This window comes from Epinephelus moara, chromosome 17 (assembly GCF_006386435.1).
Source record: "Epinephelus moara isolate mb chromosome 17, YSFRI_EMoa_1.0, whole genome shotgun sequence".
Lineage (NCBI taxonomy): Eukaryota > Metazoa > Chordata > Actinopteri > Perciformes > Serranidae > Epinephelus > Epinephelus moara.
The window spans coordinates 5391111-5409801 of NC_065522.1; the positions used below are offsets into that span (position 1 = coordinate 5391111).

Sequence of the window (18691 nt, forward strand, 5' to 3'; positions counted from 1 at the left end):
CTATAGGCGGACCTACAGTTAAGATTATTGGCTGGATTGCAACACATGAGGCGAGCTGTGTAACTGCTGAAGTGAGTGAGTGAATGAGTGAGTGAGGTTACACCTCTCTTTTGAAGTGAATGGAGTTCGATCAGTTGGTACAGCTCCAGAGAAAGCTGTGTGAGTGTCTTTAAGTTTATTGTTCTTCATTTTAACATGTATTTACATGAATTTTTTGGCTGAACCACAACAGCAGGGCCATCGCTGTGAGCGAAAGTCTGTGACTGACTGAATGCCACCACTTCCTGTTTCAAATGAGGGGAAACTCATGGGGATATTATAAAGAACTTGAGACAAGAAGAAGGAGATGGAATAATGTCATAACTGAATGTAGTGTAGCAAACAAAATCTTAAAGACAGATGCACTTCAATGAGGATAAACCCTTTGCATTTTTACCTTTGAATCCACTGTTCTTTACCCTAGGGCCAACTCCAAAAAAAGTAAATGATGGAAAAAAAAATCTGTGTTTATTTGCAGTTCCAAATAAATGTGCTAGTATTGAATTATAGATAACACAGTAACAGCAAGGCTCACCAAGAACCACACACATTTAATCAATTTTTTGAAAAAGAAAAAAAAAAAAAAAAATAGACGATGATGCGATAGACTGACAACACAGTTTAAGGTGGACACCCAAGATTTTGGGGAATTTTTTTCATAATTAGCGTATTCATCAATCAATCAATCAATCAATCAATTTTATTTATAAAGCCCAATATCACAAATCACAATTTGCCTCACAGGGCTTTACAGCATACGACATCCCTCTGTCCTTATGACCCTCGCAGCGGATAAGGAAAAACTCCCCAAAAAAACCCCTTTAACGGGGAAAAAAAACGGTAGAAACCTCATGCGTTAAGGCCAAAAACATGTTTTGTGAGGTCAGGGTGACTTATGACCGTTAATCTATTTATCTTTGAATCCAAGTACATGTTTGTGCCAAATTTAAAGAAATCTCCTCAAGGCCTTCTTGAGATATTGAGTTCATAAGAACAAGACAGACACATGCTCACAATGACCTTGACCTTTGACCACCATAATCTAATCAGTTAATTGTTGAGTCCAAGTGGACGTTTGTGCCAAATTTGAACTTCCCTCAAGCCATTCTTGAGATATCACGTTCAACAGATGGGACGGATGGCGCACAGAGTTCAAACATAATGCCTCCGGTCACCGCTGTAGTCCACACAGAAGCATAAGAATGACCCAATTACTGCAACTCCTCTACTCCCATGTTAACTACACGCAAAACAGATCATAGCAGCCACAGCCTCAAAAACCTTAGAATACATAAAAATTCAAAAAGCATTATACTGTTGACTAATATTAGACTAAATCTAACAACAATCAAAGGACTGAAATTTGACTTTAACTAATGTATAGTTCTGTCAAAAGACTAAAACTAAATCAAAATCTGGTGCCAAAATTAGCACTGCTTTAGATTAAAGTAACTTGGAACAGTGAAACTTGAAAGTGGAGTGGCTCATCCCCTCTCTTCTCTCTTCTTGTTTATGTCTGTGATGACAGATGTGAAAAGCAGTAAATATACAACAGATTGGTGCGTGGAGAAACTGAGATCTGTGACACTGATGTGACGTCATTTCTTCCTGTATGACGCTGATCTATAAATGGCAAACCTATCAAGAAGCCCAGGCTGTTCGAGGTTTGAGGGACAGAGATTTTTTGTTGACATGTAACATAACTAGAACATTTTCTACCATCATGCTCAGCTGGAAATATCTGGACGCGACATCACACTGTCTACATCTGGTCAATTCTCTACAGGAAGGTACACCAAACAGGAAGTTAGAGTTTCCCTCCAAAGGCTCTGTTTATTACTGCATTTGCCCTCAGGGAAAAAACCTATTAACCGTCCCCAACCAGCTTGGATCCATCTGCAACTGCTGCTCACACATATAAATACCACACTGCTGAGAAATATGGACCCTCAAGAACACAAGTGAGGTCCAAAGCATGTTGTATTTTAGTCAAGACACACTATAGCATATCAGAAATGTTCCTGGGTTCTGTTTCTGTGCACTCCATCTTGGGAAAACTCTTTTTTTACAGAGTCAATGTTGTATTTATGGTGAGGCCATGACTGGCAGTTTGGTAGCACCACACCCACTCCTGCTGTAAAAGAGCTTCTTATACTTAGCCAGCTGGTTTTATACATGGACTAGATGAATGGAGTGTTTTATTGTCTGGTTTCACTGGTAGTGGCAGTAGTAATGTGAAGGTTGAATATAATAATATATTAAAGGTTTTTGAAGGGCTTACACTCCAACATTTAAGTGTCTCCTCACTATCTAGGCTGTCTCATCTTTTCAAAGTGCATGTTGGGACAGTCACAGTGAGTGACAGTCCTTTTAATATACAGCAGACTATAAATATGACTCTCTGGTTGCTTACCATCCTCCTTTCAGACTGACTTTCAGAATGTGTTGTGTGTGCTGTCACAAGGCTAATAACACCTAAATGTCATTATAGCTGATTAAAAACATTTTTGGTGAAGCATGGAAAATTGTCATCACATCTCTAACACACTTGCCCACCAGTTAACTCACTGGCCTCAAACGTAATTCATAATTTACCTGTACTGTCTAACAGGAAGCAGTTTTAGAAGAAAATGTCCTCATGTGAGGTAAACTGCCGCACTAAGAACATCAATGTAATGCTCTTTGAAGTGCTGCCATTGTGTTTTGCAAGCTGAATATTAACGAGTGAAACTAAACATCCATCCAAGTCAAAACAAATACAGAATTTAGGCTAAAAACATTTGCAAAAACAGATTTTAAGTTTGTTCTACTTCCATTATTATAGACTATGTTATGTCAAGCTTGCATTGCAAAATTACATTCAGGATGACCCTGGTGGAAGCCACAAGTCAAAACATGTTGGTCTGATAATAAAGTTGTTGTTCCACTCTCCATGCACCTTGGAAGTAGGTGCCAGAAATCCCAACTCTGCTTCTACAGAAAGCACTGCAGCTTTTGAAAAGGCGTGTGCATGAGGATATATGAATATTTTGTAGGGCTGAATTTTAAAGAAAAATAATTATATGTGTTATAGTTTTTTCGGGGATCTGTACCAAACAAAAGGGTTTTCTTAAGTCTGTAGAATATGATGTGTAGGCCAGGACATCTCAGCAGCATGACAATATTTCATTTAAAATGGTATTTGACAAACATTTGGCTTAAACAAATATTGAGCTTCCTATGATTTGAAAATTGCAATAGGTCGTATTGTGATTTTCATAAGATTTCAATTAATTGTTCTGCCCTAAAATTTTGATATGGTTACCACTGCTTAGTCACATGGAACAAGTAACATCCCGATGAATTTGGCCATAGTGACAGACTTAACAACACCAGTGAAAGTGACAAAGCTGAGATAGCAGAAATCTGGAAATGGCAAAAAAAGAAAAAAACGGCAGAAAAGCATTCAGCCAGCAAGCTAACACTGTCACTGCACCCAAAGTTCAACCTCGATAATTAGCTAGCTAGCCACATCACAGTCCCTCCGCTTCATTCCCCGCCACTGTGGTCTGCATCACCTGGAGGAGAGCAGGCAGCAACTCTAGAGACAGGTCTTTGGTCATCGTCTGTCTCGGCTAAAATTGGACCAGTTCAAAGCCCCCAGTGTTGAGTGTCAAAACAGAATGGTGGTGGGTCTAACACATGTAACGGCAGCAACAGAAAGTTTGTTGATCCAGCGGGGAGTCTGGACCCCTGAAACTGAGGTTTGCGCTGGCTGAATCTGGGTTGTTCCGTCCGCTGTTTCAGGGTCCGTCTCCAGAGCTGCTACCCACTCTCCTCCGGACAAAGTGGTCTGTAGCAGTGGGGAGTGAGGTGGAGGACACACTGTGATTCAAGGCTCTAGCTAACATCAGCTACATAAACATAAACTTGAAGCTACAGCAGTGAGCCTTTAGCTCCAGCTAGCAGAAGGCTAAACTATTAGCACCAGTTTCTCTCCATCTTTACTGATATTGACAAGGGGTTTTTTTTGTTTATGTTCATTCAGACTCTCTTCTGATTGGACCATCTTCCTGTTTTGGGTCACTTTGCAGTGCAGGCAGTTGTTGCCAATGCTGGAATAGCAACCTTTCTGCAGGATTCTCCGCCATTGAATCAGGCTTTACCATCCTGAGGGACACGCATGTGCATCTGCATATGTAAAACAGTGGGAACGCCCTCATGGCTTAGATTTTCTAAAGCCTGAAAACAGAGCCAAGAGGAGGGGCAGACGTCTAATTTTATCTCAGACCACTTGAATTACAATATGCCCAAGGTCTATTATAGCCAAAATGAAACTGCCTGCCGCAGCCTTAAGTCAAATGTAAAGTAAAGATCTTTGCAGTCTGCCTGTGAGCTACCACCTCATTAGAATAGGTGTATGCTTTTTCCTAACCCTGATCCTTTACATGAGAAGGGCTCCCTTAAAGCCCTCCATTAGAGCATAAATGTCATATTGATCTGCGTTTTACATTATAAGATACAGACAGAATACAAATGTTAGCAAAAACCAGGGCAACTCTTATACATTCAAATTCCACCTGCAACATACCCACAGCTAGGCCTGTCACAATATTTTCTTCTGTTGCACGACATATTGTCACAGAAATAATTGCAACAAATTATATCATTATCATTTTAGGACAATATTACACCACTTGTATAATGATTATATAATAGCATAATGATGCAAATACACCCCTTTAAAGAGCAATGAACAAAATATTCAAAATATTAACTTTTTTAAAAAGTAAAAAACAACAACAACAAAAAAACCCAAAACAAAACCAAGTAATGCCTCATGCAACTAATAGAAAAGCTGAGCAAATCTTCAGGATCACTACAGTTATCCCCATAATGCCGCCAGTGTGCTGCAGGTGGCTTCAGGGGATGGACTGTTGGATTTACGGAGTAGAGGATGAAGTTGTTGGAAGGTAAAATTACAGACAATGACATTTTGGCTGGTTGCCAGGGATTAGCCAGCTGACAATTATCAGGACTGTACCTCTTCCACTCAAAAGTGCAACTGCAGGCTACCAGTAAGCTACACTGTGTTGTCTTTGAAGTGTTGTTTTATTTTTCTTGGGACTTGTGCAAGTAAGCAGCGGTGCGTAGGTAAAAAAAAAAAAAAAGGGAGAATCGCTGCAGCCAGGTCCTATAAAGCCCAAGTCAGACCAGTGATTCCCAATAAAACAACACTATTTTAAAACATTTTAGAAAAAAGTTGCAGCGGTGTGAACTGACCTGTGTGAGCTCGACTCAAGCTAGCTGATGGTGTCACCTACAGCTCCACTGGTCAAATTGCTGGCAGCTGGTTTTAGAATGTTAAGCACGTCCCCTGCTTGTAGTGAAGTCCGCTGGTAAAGTCAAAATGACCACAGACAGCATGTTCGCTTACTGCGGCAGTTACTCTGTCCCTACCAAGCGCTCTGTTTTCATCCTCCCAGTGTGACGGTGTCAAACGGTGGGTCGTTGCTGCTGCTCACTGTATGTGCTTATGCCCCACCTACTCAGACGTTCTCATTAACTGATTAATTGGCATTGGTTATTTACATGAATACAGTCCATCTGGTGCTCATTTTGTGTTCTTTCGTCATTTCATCACTACTACAAATGCAACTGTAGATATTATAACACAATCACTATCGTCATTCATATTTTAAGAAGCTACAAATTATATTCAGACACAAAATAAGCCTGAAAAGCTGCAAATCAGAACAGAGGTATAGAGAGTTGTTGCATAGAGATGATACACCGTTTCCTCTAGTTGCATGGTGTGAACCAGCAGGTTTTTAGAATGTTGCAGAATGCCGCATTCCAAGAAGTTGCATGTTTAAACTTGCCTCGTCGCGATTCTTTGGTCTGAACTGGGCTCAATGGTTGAGAAAACCCTGCTATTTATTCTGAGATCATGGCGACATTCTTACTGTACAAACACGCATGTAAACACAAAGGGCAATATCGTACCATATGTGGACATGACCTGGATAATTTCTGTTTACCTCAATAAATCTTTTAACATATAATTATCATGACAGGTCTCCCCAGAACTAGTTTGCAACATGTATTCTGTGATTCAATACATTCATGGGATCACCAAATCAACTGCAATGGACTCCAACTACAAGCCAGTGTTAATTATGTCACTTCTTACCATAAACCACAGCAAAAATTGTGTATAACCATACCAACAAAATGAATCAAACCATACCTAGTGAAACTAGTGAAATACAGTCACAAATGCTTGATTGTGGCATCTCCTAAAAATGTTGAATGAATGTACTTCAGATAAAGGTCTTTCCAGAAAGAATCCGTTTAGCATTGAAGATTTGATCAGTTTTTTAGTTCAAATTAAATAAATAAATATCGCTGATATCAGATTTCATGAGGTTAAACGACAACACTGGTCTGATAAAGTACATTTGAAGACTGTTGTAAAGGTCTAACCGGAACACAAACACACACTAACAGACACCAGCATTTACACACACACACACACACACACACACACACACACACACACAATCTGCACGCATGATTGCTTTCTCGCTCTACTCTGAGCTTCTGGTTTTCTTGTTTTCATTTTTTCAGTTACAAGCCAAGACTGCGGGTGACTCATAGCTGTTTGGCAACAGCTCAGGGAAGCAGGAATTTGATCCACATTCAATTCACAGCAACTTCACTGGAATTCTGCTTAATATTCAGACTTCATCGTAAAACTACACAGTGTCAAAATTACTATGAGAAATGAATAATATTTTGGCCACACTTTTTGGCATTTTTGGACAGCAATTCGATGTTTGCGAGTCCTCTAAATGCTTCTCTATGTGCTAGTTTCCACTTAAGGCGGTGGCGTCGGACATTCCTGGCCAAAAAGTACCAGCATGCAGAAGAACTGACAGGAAATGATGCATGCATGCAAATCAAACGTGGTGGACAAGAGATTCTTATTTCGTCTTCTTGGCTCTTGCAAACATTTTACGTTTGGAATGTTTTGGCCATTAAAATGGTCAAACCTAAGCTCCTAAATTCGGACACTTCAGTCCCAAATAACTTTCGTTTTGTGAGTGCTGTGCAAAACAGTTAAACTGTAGTGTGGCTCCATTATTTTAATTAATTTATTTAGGTTTGAGGGTATTCTAGAACTTAGCAGTACTGTTCCTGATGAATTCAAATCCAAAAACTAAAAATAAAATCTGAAGATTTCGTATGTTGTGTCTATTTTAACATCAAAATCGAGCAGCAAGCTCTGAGGCTGAAAAATGAAGCCAGGAACCAGTGCCAAACTGTAGTTCCTCTAATGGCCACTTGAGGTTGGCTCCAAATCAGAATAAACCCCCATAAACCCTCATGTTAAATTGCCCCACTTTACAGAAGAAATAAACATGTTAACAGCCTGGTACAAAGAACAACATATGGCCTCTATGGACATGTTAAAACTTACCTTTTAACAAGCCAGTGTCCATATGCTTGATGTTTTTGAGTCAACTTTGAAGGTTGTACATATAATGATGATCAGTTCTCTGTGTGAGTTAGGGTTCCGGCAAACAAAGCTTCTCTCATCTTTGTTGTGGTAGACAGTCCATGCCTGCATATTAGTGCATGTGTGTATCCCACTGGTTAGCTAATGGCTGCCACTCTGCACTGCACTTATACAGTAGTTACCACTGATAATGGGAAAGCGGTGGCGCATAAGCATAGTGCCCACCCCCCCGGTTAAGACCATTAGCTCTGCTGACATTGCTGGCCCCATGGATATATAAAGATAACCTGAGAGAGCTTTGGAGGCAATGCCCCGTTCATACCTGTGAAAGTTGTGATGCATGAAGCCATCATGTAGCTTATATCTAATATTCCTGAATGTGACCTACAGCTCAAATAAGTTCTCTACATACAGATGAACTTTCTCAAAACTGACTTCCAAATCAAAGTGAATTCCGGTAACTTTGTGAGAAATTATTAATTCAAGGTTCAGGTTGTGAAGGAAAATGAATCAGATCAATTTACCAAAAAACATATTTTGCTGGTGAATCACACCTCCTACAAGTGAATACGAGGCCTCAGAGAGTTTGGTGGTACTCGGCATGAAAAGCCACAAGTATCCAATGATCCTAAAAAAGAAAAAGAATTTCATTCCAAAGCTGGGAATACAAATCCTCTATTTGATTTTCACTTTTCTGAAAGGCTCAGGGTCATTCGAGGTCTTGTGGGAGGTTGGCTGCCTGACAGCTGCACAGCCACACACTCTTGGACTGATCGGACTCTTTTGTTGAGTCTCTTTGCACAACTTCACAGTCTTTCTTGTCCAACTGGTTGATGTATGAGTTTACAAAAACTTCCCTTTTCATCCAGCTTGATTAGAGCCAGAAGTAGAGTGGAAGCAGCAGATATAATTAGCATAGCATGCACTCTGGTTTTACTCTTTATCTACACTAAATCTGTTTGTCATTTGGGTTACTGCCGCTTCTCCAAACACTGCTTTATTTTTTTAAATGCATCAAAAATTCAAGATATTTTCTTTATTTGCATAAAATATGTGTGCTAAAACATCAGTATCAGTCTTCAAAAAGCAAACCTGTCACCTGCAGCAGCTGTGTGACAATCAAATGTAACATATTCTCACAGTGTCCACCCACTCATTCTCTCTACTTCTCACCCAAGGGTTCTACATAATGACCTCAACCACCTACAGACACCGTTTGTCCCAAAGCGCACGTTGCGCTGTCTTCTTTGAATTTTGATGCCTTGCCACGGCTCAACATCCTGTACGCCCCTGCACTTGGTGTCTGAGGTCCCATCTGAGAAGTGAAACAGAGAGCATTGTATCTGTGAAACACTTTCTCTTCCCCTCCGCTGCACTGGAACTGCACTATTTGCAAGGCTGAGTAGTGCATAGCTGTTATTTGAATCACTGTGTTCAGCATCAGTAAACATTCAACATCAAATGAGGTGTTTGCAGGACAGCACAGACCTCCACAGCAAATCCTTCACTTTAAGCTGCACTAATTAATATTTTTACAGTCATGATACATCAAATGACTCTTTGTAATGTTGCTGGAAGAGACAAACCCACTGAAAGTTATCAACAACTCTGCAGCTCTCATAAGCCTTTCATCCTGTTTTAGTTCATTGTTTTGGTTTTCCAGCCCACAACTGAGATCTCATCAGATTTGTTTCCAAGAGCGACAGCAGCAGGAAGCTGTTTTCAGAGATAAAGCTCTGATAAAGTCACTGTACACTACCTACTCAACCGCTTACAGCGGACAGACACAGCTCAAGACTAGCTGGTGAACACAAGTGAGCATTTAGCAGTTAAAGAGACAGATATTTTTCTCTGGAGTTGGTGGAGACCAAAACAGAGATAAAAGAAGACTGAATGTTGGACTAACATTCATCAGGTGACACAAACACAACTCTGAATGATGATTTTCTGTGTGTTATATAACTGCTGAATGTGTAAATGAGAAAACATTTGCTAACATGTTTACTGCAACAACTTCATGAGTTGTCTGATTAAAATGCTAGGTGTCTGTATTCGTCAAAGATAGTTTGTGAGAGAAGAAGCTCCACTTTAAAAAAAACTTGCTTAGCTGTCCAACATAATTTTGACTAGTAATGCATGTCAATTTATAGGTTAATTTAGCTGCTCTTAAGTTAACTGCACTACACACCACTCGGGCCTGGTGGGAGCTAGCTTGCGATGTTGGTCATCTGGCAATTACTGCTAGTAGCGTCTCCCCGATCCAGCGTTGCTATGGAAATGTGCAAACCTTCTGGTCTCCCCTCAGATAGCCCAGGTGAGTAGGCAGCTAGATTCTGATTTTTGCTTTAGCATTGTTTATTGTGAGGGTCTGGGAAAAAATCAAAAGAGCATAGTATTGTGATATTTTTGTGTGACAATATCGTATCATCACACAGTGCCATGTATCAATTTTTGCATTATATAAATTATTAATATTATAAACACAAATTAAACTTTAGCCTACTAGAATAATATGATCAATTGCCTCGTAAGTCCACTGGATACATTTTGCTGCTACAAAAAAGTGAAATAAACAGACTCAAAAATTATTAGATAAAACAGACGTTGACAAAGTTTTCCTTTGGGGACATTATTTACAGTTAAAAAAAGGTAACAGAATATATTTTATTGTAATACTCAGCAAATCATAAAATATTTCAAATCCTAATAATATTCTGTCCAATAATATTGTACCATGGACCCTCTGGTGATTCCAACCCCTATCAACAATGCTATCACTGTTAGCTCTGTTAGCACAGTTAGCAATGTAAGTACAGATAATGGTGCTAACATCGTTAATAATGCTAAAGGGGTGTTGCAGCTCAAAATGAAACTGCTTACTCACCAGGGACACCTGAAGGAAGAACGGAGGGTGGCCACAATGTGTCTGCAGCAATGCTGTCACAGTGGCAGTGCGGCGTTACCAGCAGTGGGCCTCATTCCAAATGAGCAGCACTGTTAGCTGGTGCACAGTGTGCAAATCAGTGTTTCTTAAGATAGCCAAGGAATGACCTACCCTACTCTATCTATGATTGGCTAGTAGCCTAATCATTTCCTTGGATGACTGGATTGGTTAGGTTTAGGCAAGAAGAGTAAGGAGTCATACACATCTTTAAACGCCTGGAAAACATGAGGACAGGTCCTGTACATAAATCATGTGCCTACCCTTTCCCAACTTGCAAGAACACAGAGGCAGGATGCGTCTGAAGTTGCTAAGCAACCATAGCAAGCATCAGCTTACTTATGAAACCCTGAGTGTAGAGCTGATCTTCTTTCAGGCACTGTTTTTTTTTAAGTATGTAGGCCTAAAATATTGTCCGTGAGACAGATGTAAAGCTGCGGGAAATCCTGCAATAAAATAATGAACTTCTCCATATTTGCCACAGACTGATATTTACGGAGTAAGGGAACGATATTTGCTGGGTTTGACTGGTTGTTCCTTGTCACATGACATTCAGTGCACGTTGCTGCATTCCAAAAGCTGAACTCTGTTTATCTCGGGCGCAGCCATGAAAAATAGATGCTCAGGAACATGTGTGCACCACGACAGTGTCACTCTGGTATTTGAGCGCACCTGCCGCACATCTACATTGAAAACAATGAATTTTAGGGTGCAACAAACATGGCATGTGTATGGCCCCTAATATTGGTTAGGGACACTCAATGTTGCTGGTGAATGTGCTTTTATCAGCGTTCAAATTGTACATTTGTTTTTAACTGTGTAGTCAACTCTCTGTTACCGTAGCTTTGTGTTAGCTACCTAGCCAACATTAGTGTTAAGATATTGTTGTCATAGGGCAACCTCTTCCTCACCTGGTAGAGTGTGCACCCAATACAGGCTGAGGCCTTTGCAGCAGCCTGGGACGAAAGCTGTTTTTTGTATCAGGCTGTAAACATGTTGAATCCTGCTGTAAATTACTTAACATGAGTGTCTATGGGCCAGAGGTTGTTGCTTGGAACTGGTTGACATGGGGTCGACATTCCTGTTATATAGTTTGGGGCCGGACCCAGACAAACTTTTAAAGTGATCAATAAAATCTTGAAATCAATCCTTATTGAAAAGGGAGCCAATAGTGAGAAGCCAGGACTGGTGATGTCATGTCATGTCAAACGAGTAAGAGTTTTAGTGTTTATTATCTTTTACAAGTCATTAGTCAGGCTCTTAAATAAGACATATTGGAGCTTCCCACCAGACCTGTGTCAAACCTAGTTTTTTACTCTAGTTTATACTGTTTGCACACTTTGCCACTTTGCTTTGTACTAAATAAAACTGTGCTTAGTAAATCAAATAAAATAGGTGGGAGCTGGATGAAGGGGCCCAACAAAAATATTTTGCCCCAGGGCTCCCCAAACAGGCTAATCCAGCTGTGATGAATGGGGACAGCTTTAGGTAAAACATTTCCAGCAGTCAAGCTTCTTAATTTAGATTCTTCAGTAGACACAGATTCAAAGTCAGCCTATACGGTACGCCTGCGAAATGCACGACTGTCTTAGAGGATAAAAGCACCTAAAAATAACTGTCAAAAAGCCAGAGGAGATGGTACATGTGCAAGCTCACAGCGCTGGCAGCAGGTCAACATACTGTCGCAGCTTTGACTGTCATATCTGGTTGTAGCAGACACAACATTATGCAAGACCATGCTTGCTCTGCATACAGATAACAAAACAGTGAGCTCGTCTGTTGACTGCAGATGGAACATAAATCTCTGCAGAACGATGATCTCACTGAGTGAAGAGCGATGAGGTTTAAGTTACTGATTTAATAACCAGAAAGCATTTATCTTTGGGGACTAAGCTTAAGTCCACGATGAGTTGTTTTTGTTCTTTCTGATTTATATGTCTGGTGGCAGCACAAATGGAACTTCATACAAGGAAACTAGGGCTGCGTATCATTTGAAAGTTTTTGTTACTATATAAGAGTTTCAGTACTGATACATTGACAAAACGAAACTTTCATCAACACCTTCTTCTACAAAGTCACTTTGTCACTCAACTAAATAAGTCAAAGAACAGATTAATTTTCAGTAAAAGTGTCTAAATTTGGCAAAATTCTGCGTAAAATCAGAAACTTTCAACTTAACCAATCAAAAAATAACTCAACAAAACTGTGACCCTAACCAGACAACTGCTGCCAGCTTTCTTTACTTGTCATTTTTTCATACCCAGTGTGACAAACACATTTCGGTCAGCACCCAGAAGGTTCCATACACAGCCCTAACAGACAGAGACAGTGAGTGTCTACCTCCAGACTCCAGAAAAACAGCATGCCTGCTCTTCTGAAAAGAAGCACTATTACAACATTCTGGGAAAAACACTGAAATAGCTGCCATCTGCTGATGCAACTTCCTGCTATCTCTGCACCACATGCACTGTGTCCCAAATATGATTGTTATTCACACTGAAAAACGACAACATTAAAGGAGAATTCTGCCTAAAAACAACTTCCTGTTTTCTTAGTTGTAGTTATCATTAGTCATTTATGATAACATAGTACGCATCAAGTTAAAGGGATGGTTCCAGTTATTTAATGTTGTTGGGTTGTATGAGGCACTTATCCATAGTTAGTGTGCTACCAACAGTAGATGTCAGTTGGCACGCCCCCAGTTCATATTCATATTTTACCCACCTAAAAAAACCTTGATCGAGTACTATGGAGGGACCTCTGTAGCAGTGGTGCTATGTGTAGGTGTGGGGGAGAAAACTGATACAGCATAATACCAATTTAGTTATGTGTACACTAAATTCAAGATATAGATTTATTCAGTTTTTTTCATCAGACTTACCTCACTCTTTCGAAACTACATGGGTTTAAACCAATTTCTCATCCCTTTGCTTTACATGTGGTCTAGTTGAGGGCACTTTCCTCCAATCCACCTGGCAGTGTAATAAACTACATGGCTTTTGGCAGGAAATCTGTGTTGCTTTATCCACAATTCATGAGTTACTTTCCCAATAGATCCTGAGATATGCCTTCTGGGCATTCTCTTAAATTCAAATATTATACATAGACAACCCATCAAGCTTACAGAAACCCCAGTGGCCAATGCCAAAAAATGTATTGTGATGAGATGAAGGTCAGATCTAACATTGCCAACTGAATTGTGGCTCTCAGAAGTGAACACTTGCATACCTCTGAAGTGGATAACTTACTCACTACGGAAGAAGATACATTTTTTCCATAAAATATGGCAACCTTTTATCAACTACACGGAGAACCCCCATCTCATATGGCTGAATGACTGTCTGCATGGCCTCTCTATTTCCACCACACTAATGTTGTAAAAGACCATTCAATTGTGGTTAATGCTAACTTATCTCTCAGACCCTTTTTCTCCTTATTTTTTACTCAGTCTTAGTACTTGCATTTTTATTTTAAGGGTTATGTGCTTGTTTTATTGTTTGTATTTTTGAGGTGTCTGAAATGTTCAGTGTGTGTTTTTGTATTGTCAACATGTGGCTGTGGGGTTGATGGCCACAGCCACACTTGGTAATGTTTTCCAAATTCACATTCTTTAAACTCATTAGTGTATCATCTACACAGGTTAATTTCATTTACCATACCAATTTAGACTCTGTTTATTTTATTTTAATCACATTTTTAATTGAGATATTATTCTGCATGCTGGCACTATTAAAGAATAATAATTCATTGTGGCATTCAGAGTAAGTGTGAGTGCACTCTTCCTTCAAAGATGTACACAATAAGAATTAGCACAGTATATGCATAAATATTAGTATGCAACTGGAGCACAGCTTCAGTGCATGGTGCCTGTAGATCTTTTCTTGGAAAACTCTCTGTAGCTCACAGGAAATGATGCATTTTAGCTTCCTGTTTGTTTGCAATAAATACAGGGAACTAAACAAAAGAACAGTGACTGTATATACCTGGGTGTACAGATGAAGAAAGTGCGTCTTTCTTAAACAGGCTAACTTCATCAGAACAGAACTTCATCAACTTCATCAGATCATTGACAAATGTGTCTTTAAATTCTGTGTAAAGAAAAGACACACTAAAAATAATAAGAGTAATCAGTTGCTCTGTTTACTTCTTTCCCTACTTCTTTACTTCCTGTTTTTATACTGTTCAGCAGTAAGCTATGAAACTGCATTTTACATTTACATACACTGAATGCACAGCAGATGATAGATGTGGTTTGTTACCCCCATTGCAGTGTTCCACCTGTTCAAGGTCACAGTTAATTTTTGTGAACTTTGCCTTCCACGCCACCTGTTATCCCCTTATCCTCTTACCATATTTATGTCCACTGCAGGCCACCATAAACCAACTCCAGAGAGTACCAAAATCAGTTGATAATAGAAGATTTACTGCCCCGTTGGCCAAGCGGGTCACTTGCCTCGAGTCAACTTTTACTTGCCCCTATTGTTTTATTTATTAACACTCATCAAATAACAACAAAAACTAAAGTCACTGGGTAGTGCACATGCACAACTCTCATCAGAGATAAGAGAGAAACAGGATTGCTCACTTTCTAATCACTTCCATCATCAACTCCAGAAAAAAAACAACGTTTAATTCTTTTTACCTCTATACCTCTATTTTCTTATTTTTCTACAATTGAGAACTTTCTGGGCGTGTAACCCCACAGCGCTCAGGTGAGGTCGGAACTATATAAAAGGGTAGCAACCAGGTGCCGGACCTTAAGCAGCAGGCATCCAAGAGACACAGTGCCAAAATTTGCAAGGCAAAACGGCGAGTGACATACAATATAATAACATGCAAATGTGTAGTATTCACCGTTTGATTTGACAATTGCTTTGTGTGTATCCACTACAGCTAAAGATGTACCAGCATTCAAATATAGTATGAGTACAGTATGCTCATTTTACAAAATATGCTGTCCAAATTAGGCTCATGATTCCAAGCTGTCTGTAGTGACAAAGTAACACAGTGAGATATTAGTTCGTATGAAAAGCTCTGTAACACATAAAGGAACAGTGAAACACAGTCCATTACATCAGTTTGAGTAATATATATGTAATTTTGCATACTTTTACTATAATGTGATACTGTATATATCAATAATGTAAAAAGAAAAGCCTTACATAAATGTTTTTGTTTTAAAAAGCCTGCAAATAATGGACAATATGGAAGGAGAAAATATTGGATATTGGTATTTCTTGTCGGTGCATCACTAACCTCAATAGTGAGTTGTTCACATCATCTGACCCATGATATGGTGCAAGCCAGTCAGCTGACAGTGACACACAGGAAGGAGCAGATGTATATAACAGGGTTGCACAGTATCAGTACACCCACATCATAGCTTCTCAAAGTCATTAAATCACCTTTATTATAAGGCATTACAACAAAATAATTAAAGACAGAGAGCTTCACTGAGAAGAGTGGCAGCCTCTACACTGTATTTTACACTTCAGTTCCCTCCAGCACTGAGCTACAGCAGCCTTTACCCACAGATGCTGGCAAGCGTCCCCATGTGATATTTACTGTTCCCCTGTGCCTTGCCGCCCCACAATTTACAAGACAAGTAAACACAGCATCAGCACATAAGGTGCAACAGCGGGGCCTACAGATGTGCAACAAAAGCAGCATTGTACAACAGTGTTATAGCTCCTGTTAAACAGTCAGCATTGTGTGGGCAGAGCAGGTAGAGCCTTTGAAACACCCGGGATTGTTGCATGGTTTGCAAAAAAGTCAACTTGACTTGCAGAGCAAGACATGCTCATTTTTCAATTCAGTTTAGGAGTCAGCTGCTTTCGCACAAACACGGACAGTCTGTTAAACGATCATATGTGGAGCAAACCGTAATGCATACCCTATACTTTTTGTACCTTGAGCCAGACAGTTTTCTTTGATCCCCTGACAGCTCTGCTGGTGGTCTGTTAATGTGGCTGCTGAAAACATACAGCCAGGACCTTGTTCAACTATTAGCAATGCCAGACTACATTTACAAAACGAACTGTTTCATTAAGTTAACTAACTCTCTTGCCAGTTCACATATTCACTCCAGATTGAGACAGATGAAGGAAGGTGGGAAAAAAAGTTACAGTCCTTGAAAAGCCTGGAATGAAAAGCTTGGTTTTGTTTGCAGTTTTTTTTTTATTTCTATGGAATTAGTGCCATACCTAAATTAAACTGACTGAACAGATCAGTTGAGAGACTGAACATTGTGCAAAAGCTCTCTGAGGCCCCTCTCATCCCTTAAAGGCAGATCATGGTCTGTCTCTAAATGCAGCTAGAGCTGAGTGAGTGACTAGCCCCTTTTAGACTGCCTCTACAAGGTGGGAATTTGACGCTGTTACACCACCTCACCGTGCTGTATAAAAGGTACAATCACAGAATGAGAGGACAAAGTTGTCTCGCCTTTACTGCCATCAGAGATAGTAACAGCGCCAAAAATGACCTCTGTATAAAAGTGATAGCCAGCAGACATGTTATGCCTGCTACAACCACAGGAGATATAAAAAGCAGCTGTTAGCAGTTAGCAGCTAACTCAAAGAGGAAAAGCAGCAGCTGAAAATGTCGGAAAATTAGGTAAACAATGAGGCCCAGGAGCTCTTTACCCTTCGAGCAGAGGACGAGATCAGCCGCCATATAACATGGACGGTAAACTTGTGTTACATGTCACGCACATCATGGTTCTTTTGATTCTGCAGCGCCAGCATGCTGTCTAAATATCACACATTAGAGTGGTCGGTGATGCCGCTGTTGCTGTGCAAAAATGTAAAGGCAGGGCACCTGGTTGCTTAGTGGGTAGAGCAGACTAATAAAGCCAAAAAAATGTAAAGGCAGCATGAAGAAGGGACTTTGGAGCAACCCTACAGCACGATCTCTGTGGAAAGAAGGCTACCAATTATGCTGCTGGAGCTCTTCCATATACTGTTGGGTCTTTTCAAAGAAATGGAAATCAGAGTTCCAAAAAGGAAAAGAAAGAAAGTTAAGGGGAAAATAGCCAATTGACTTTTTAGAGAAAAAAATCAAAAGGTGCTTGAGAGAGGCATGGATCAAGAGAGAAAGAGTGGGGGGGCCCACAGAGACAACTTATGCATAGGGCCAAGAATGTGTTGCTACACCCCTGCACACAGCCAGGAACTCATTCAACTCCACCAACGCCAAACGTAATTTACATACCGTTCATTTTTAACAACACTGTTCCATAGAGTGAATTAACTCTCATGCCAGTTTACATTATTCCCAACAGAGCTAGACAGATGAAGAACCACAGGAAATAAAGTTACAGTCACGCCTCAAATTTGACTTGACCCCGCGTGCCAAAACAAAGACAGCTGTTCGAACACAAGGCTAAAACCATCACGCGCTAAAACCGAAACTAGCCCGCAGCAGAAACTGTAAGTACAGCAGCTGTTTCCCAACACTTGAGGATATGCGACAGGTCCTTCACACCTACACACTTACACAAGTACTGCTGTCATTTTGCAACACAGCCTGCAGAGATACATGAAGTACTGGCATAAACTAGGCCTATTTGAAAAATGAAAAGTTTACAGGGCGTTGCTGGACGGCAAATACACAGCTGAATAAGACAGCCAGATGTTCAAGCGCCATTCTGTGATTCGGTGGAGCTCAAGTGCCCCAAGCGCCAATAAACTTCCTTAAAATGTCAACATTTGTAGGAGCCCGCCTGTTTTCCCCACTATGATCTTCCACCAAAATACACCGAAGAGTCGCGGAAAGAAAGAAGTATACAACTTTATTTCTTAAATTAAAAGCTGCTTTCAGAGCTGAACGAGCCTGAAACTTGTACAGTTGTGTAAAATGCTGTGAGCAATGTTGCCCGACGCGTGTACGTTTGCCGAAAAGCAAAACAACAATTATTGCCAGTTTGGAGTATTTGGGTAAAGTGTTGTGTCCATAACCATGTGAGCGGCATATCCGAACTTACAGTCAAGTTTCCATAATGCTGTTGTCAGTACATAAAAACACTAAACACAAACACAAAGAACATTTTTTCGTTGCTTCACTCACCCAAGCTGTTTGTAGAGGAATCCATAATCCGAAGTTTAAGTTGAGGGAAGTTTGTCTAGAGGTAAAGTCTGCACTGAGGTGTGTTTTCCATGCTGAGAGAGGAGTGTCAGAAGTCACACTCTGGGGACTTGTGTCAAGTGCAACGT

The 18691-nt window shown here is 40.2% G+C and overlaps 1 protein-coding gene across 2 annotated transcripts in view; it reads right to left on the reverse strand.

Annotated features, from left to right (window-relative positions):
- Positions 1-18691, reverse strand: part of eml3 (EMAP like 3) — a 76295-nt gene extending 57604 nt beyond the window's left edge. For both annotated transcript variants that reach the window (XM_050067290.1, XM_050067291.1), the window contains exon 1: positions 18546-18691. In XM_050067290.1, coding sequence (XP_049923247.1) covers positions 18546-18570 — 25 coding nt within the window. In that variant the 5' untranslated portion in view covers positions 18571-18691. The remainder of the gene's footprint in view (positions 1-18545) is intronic.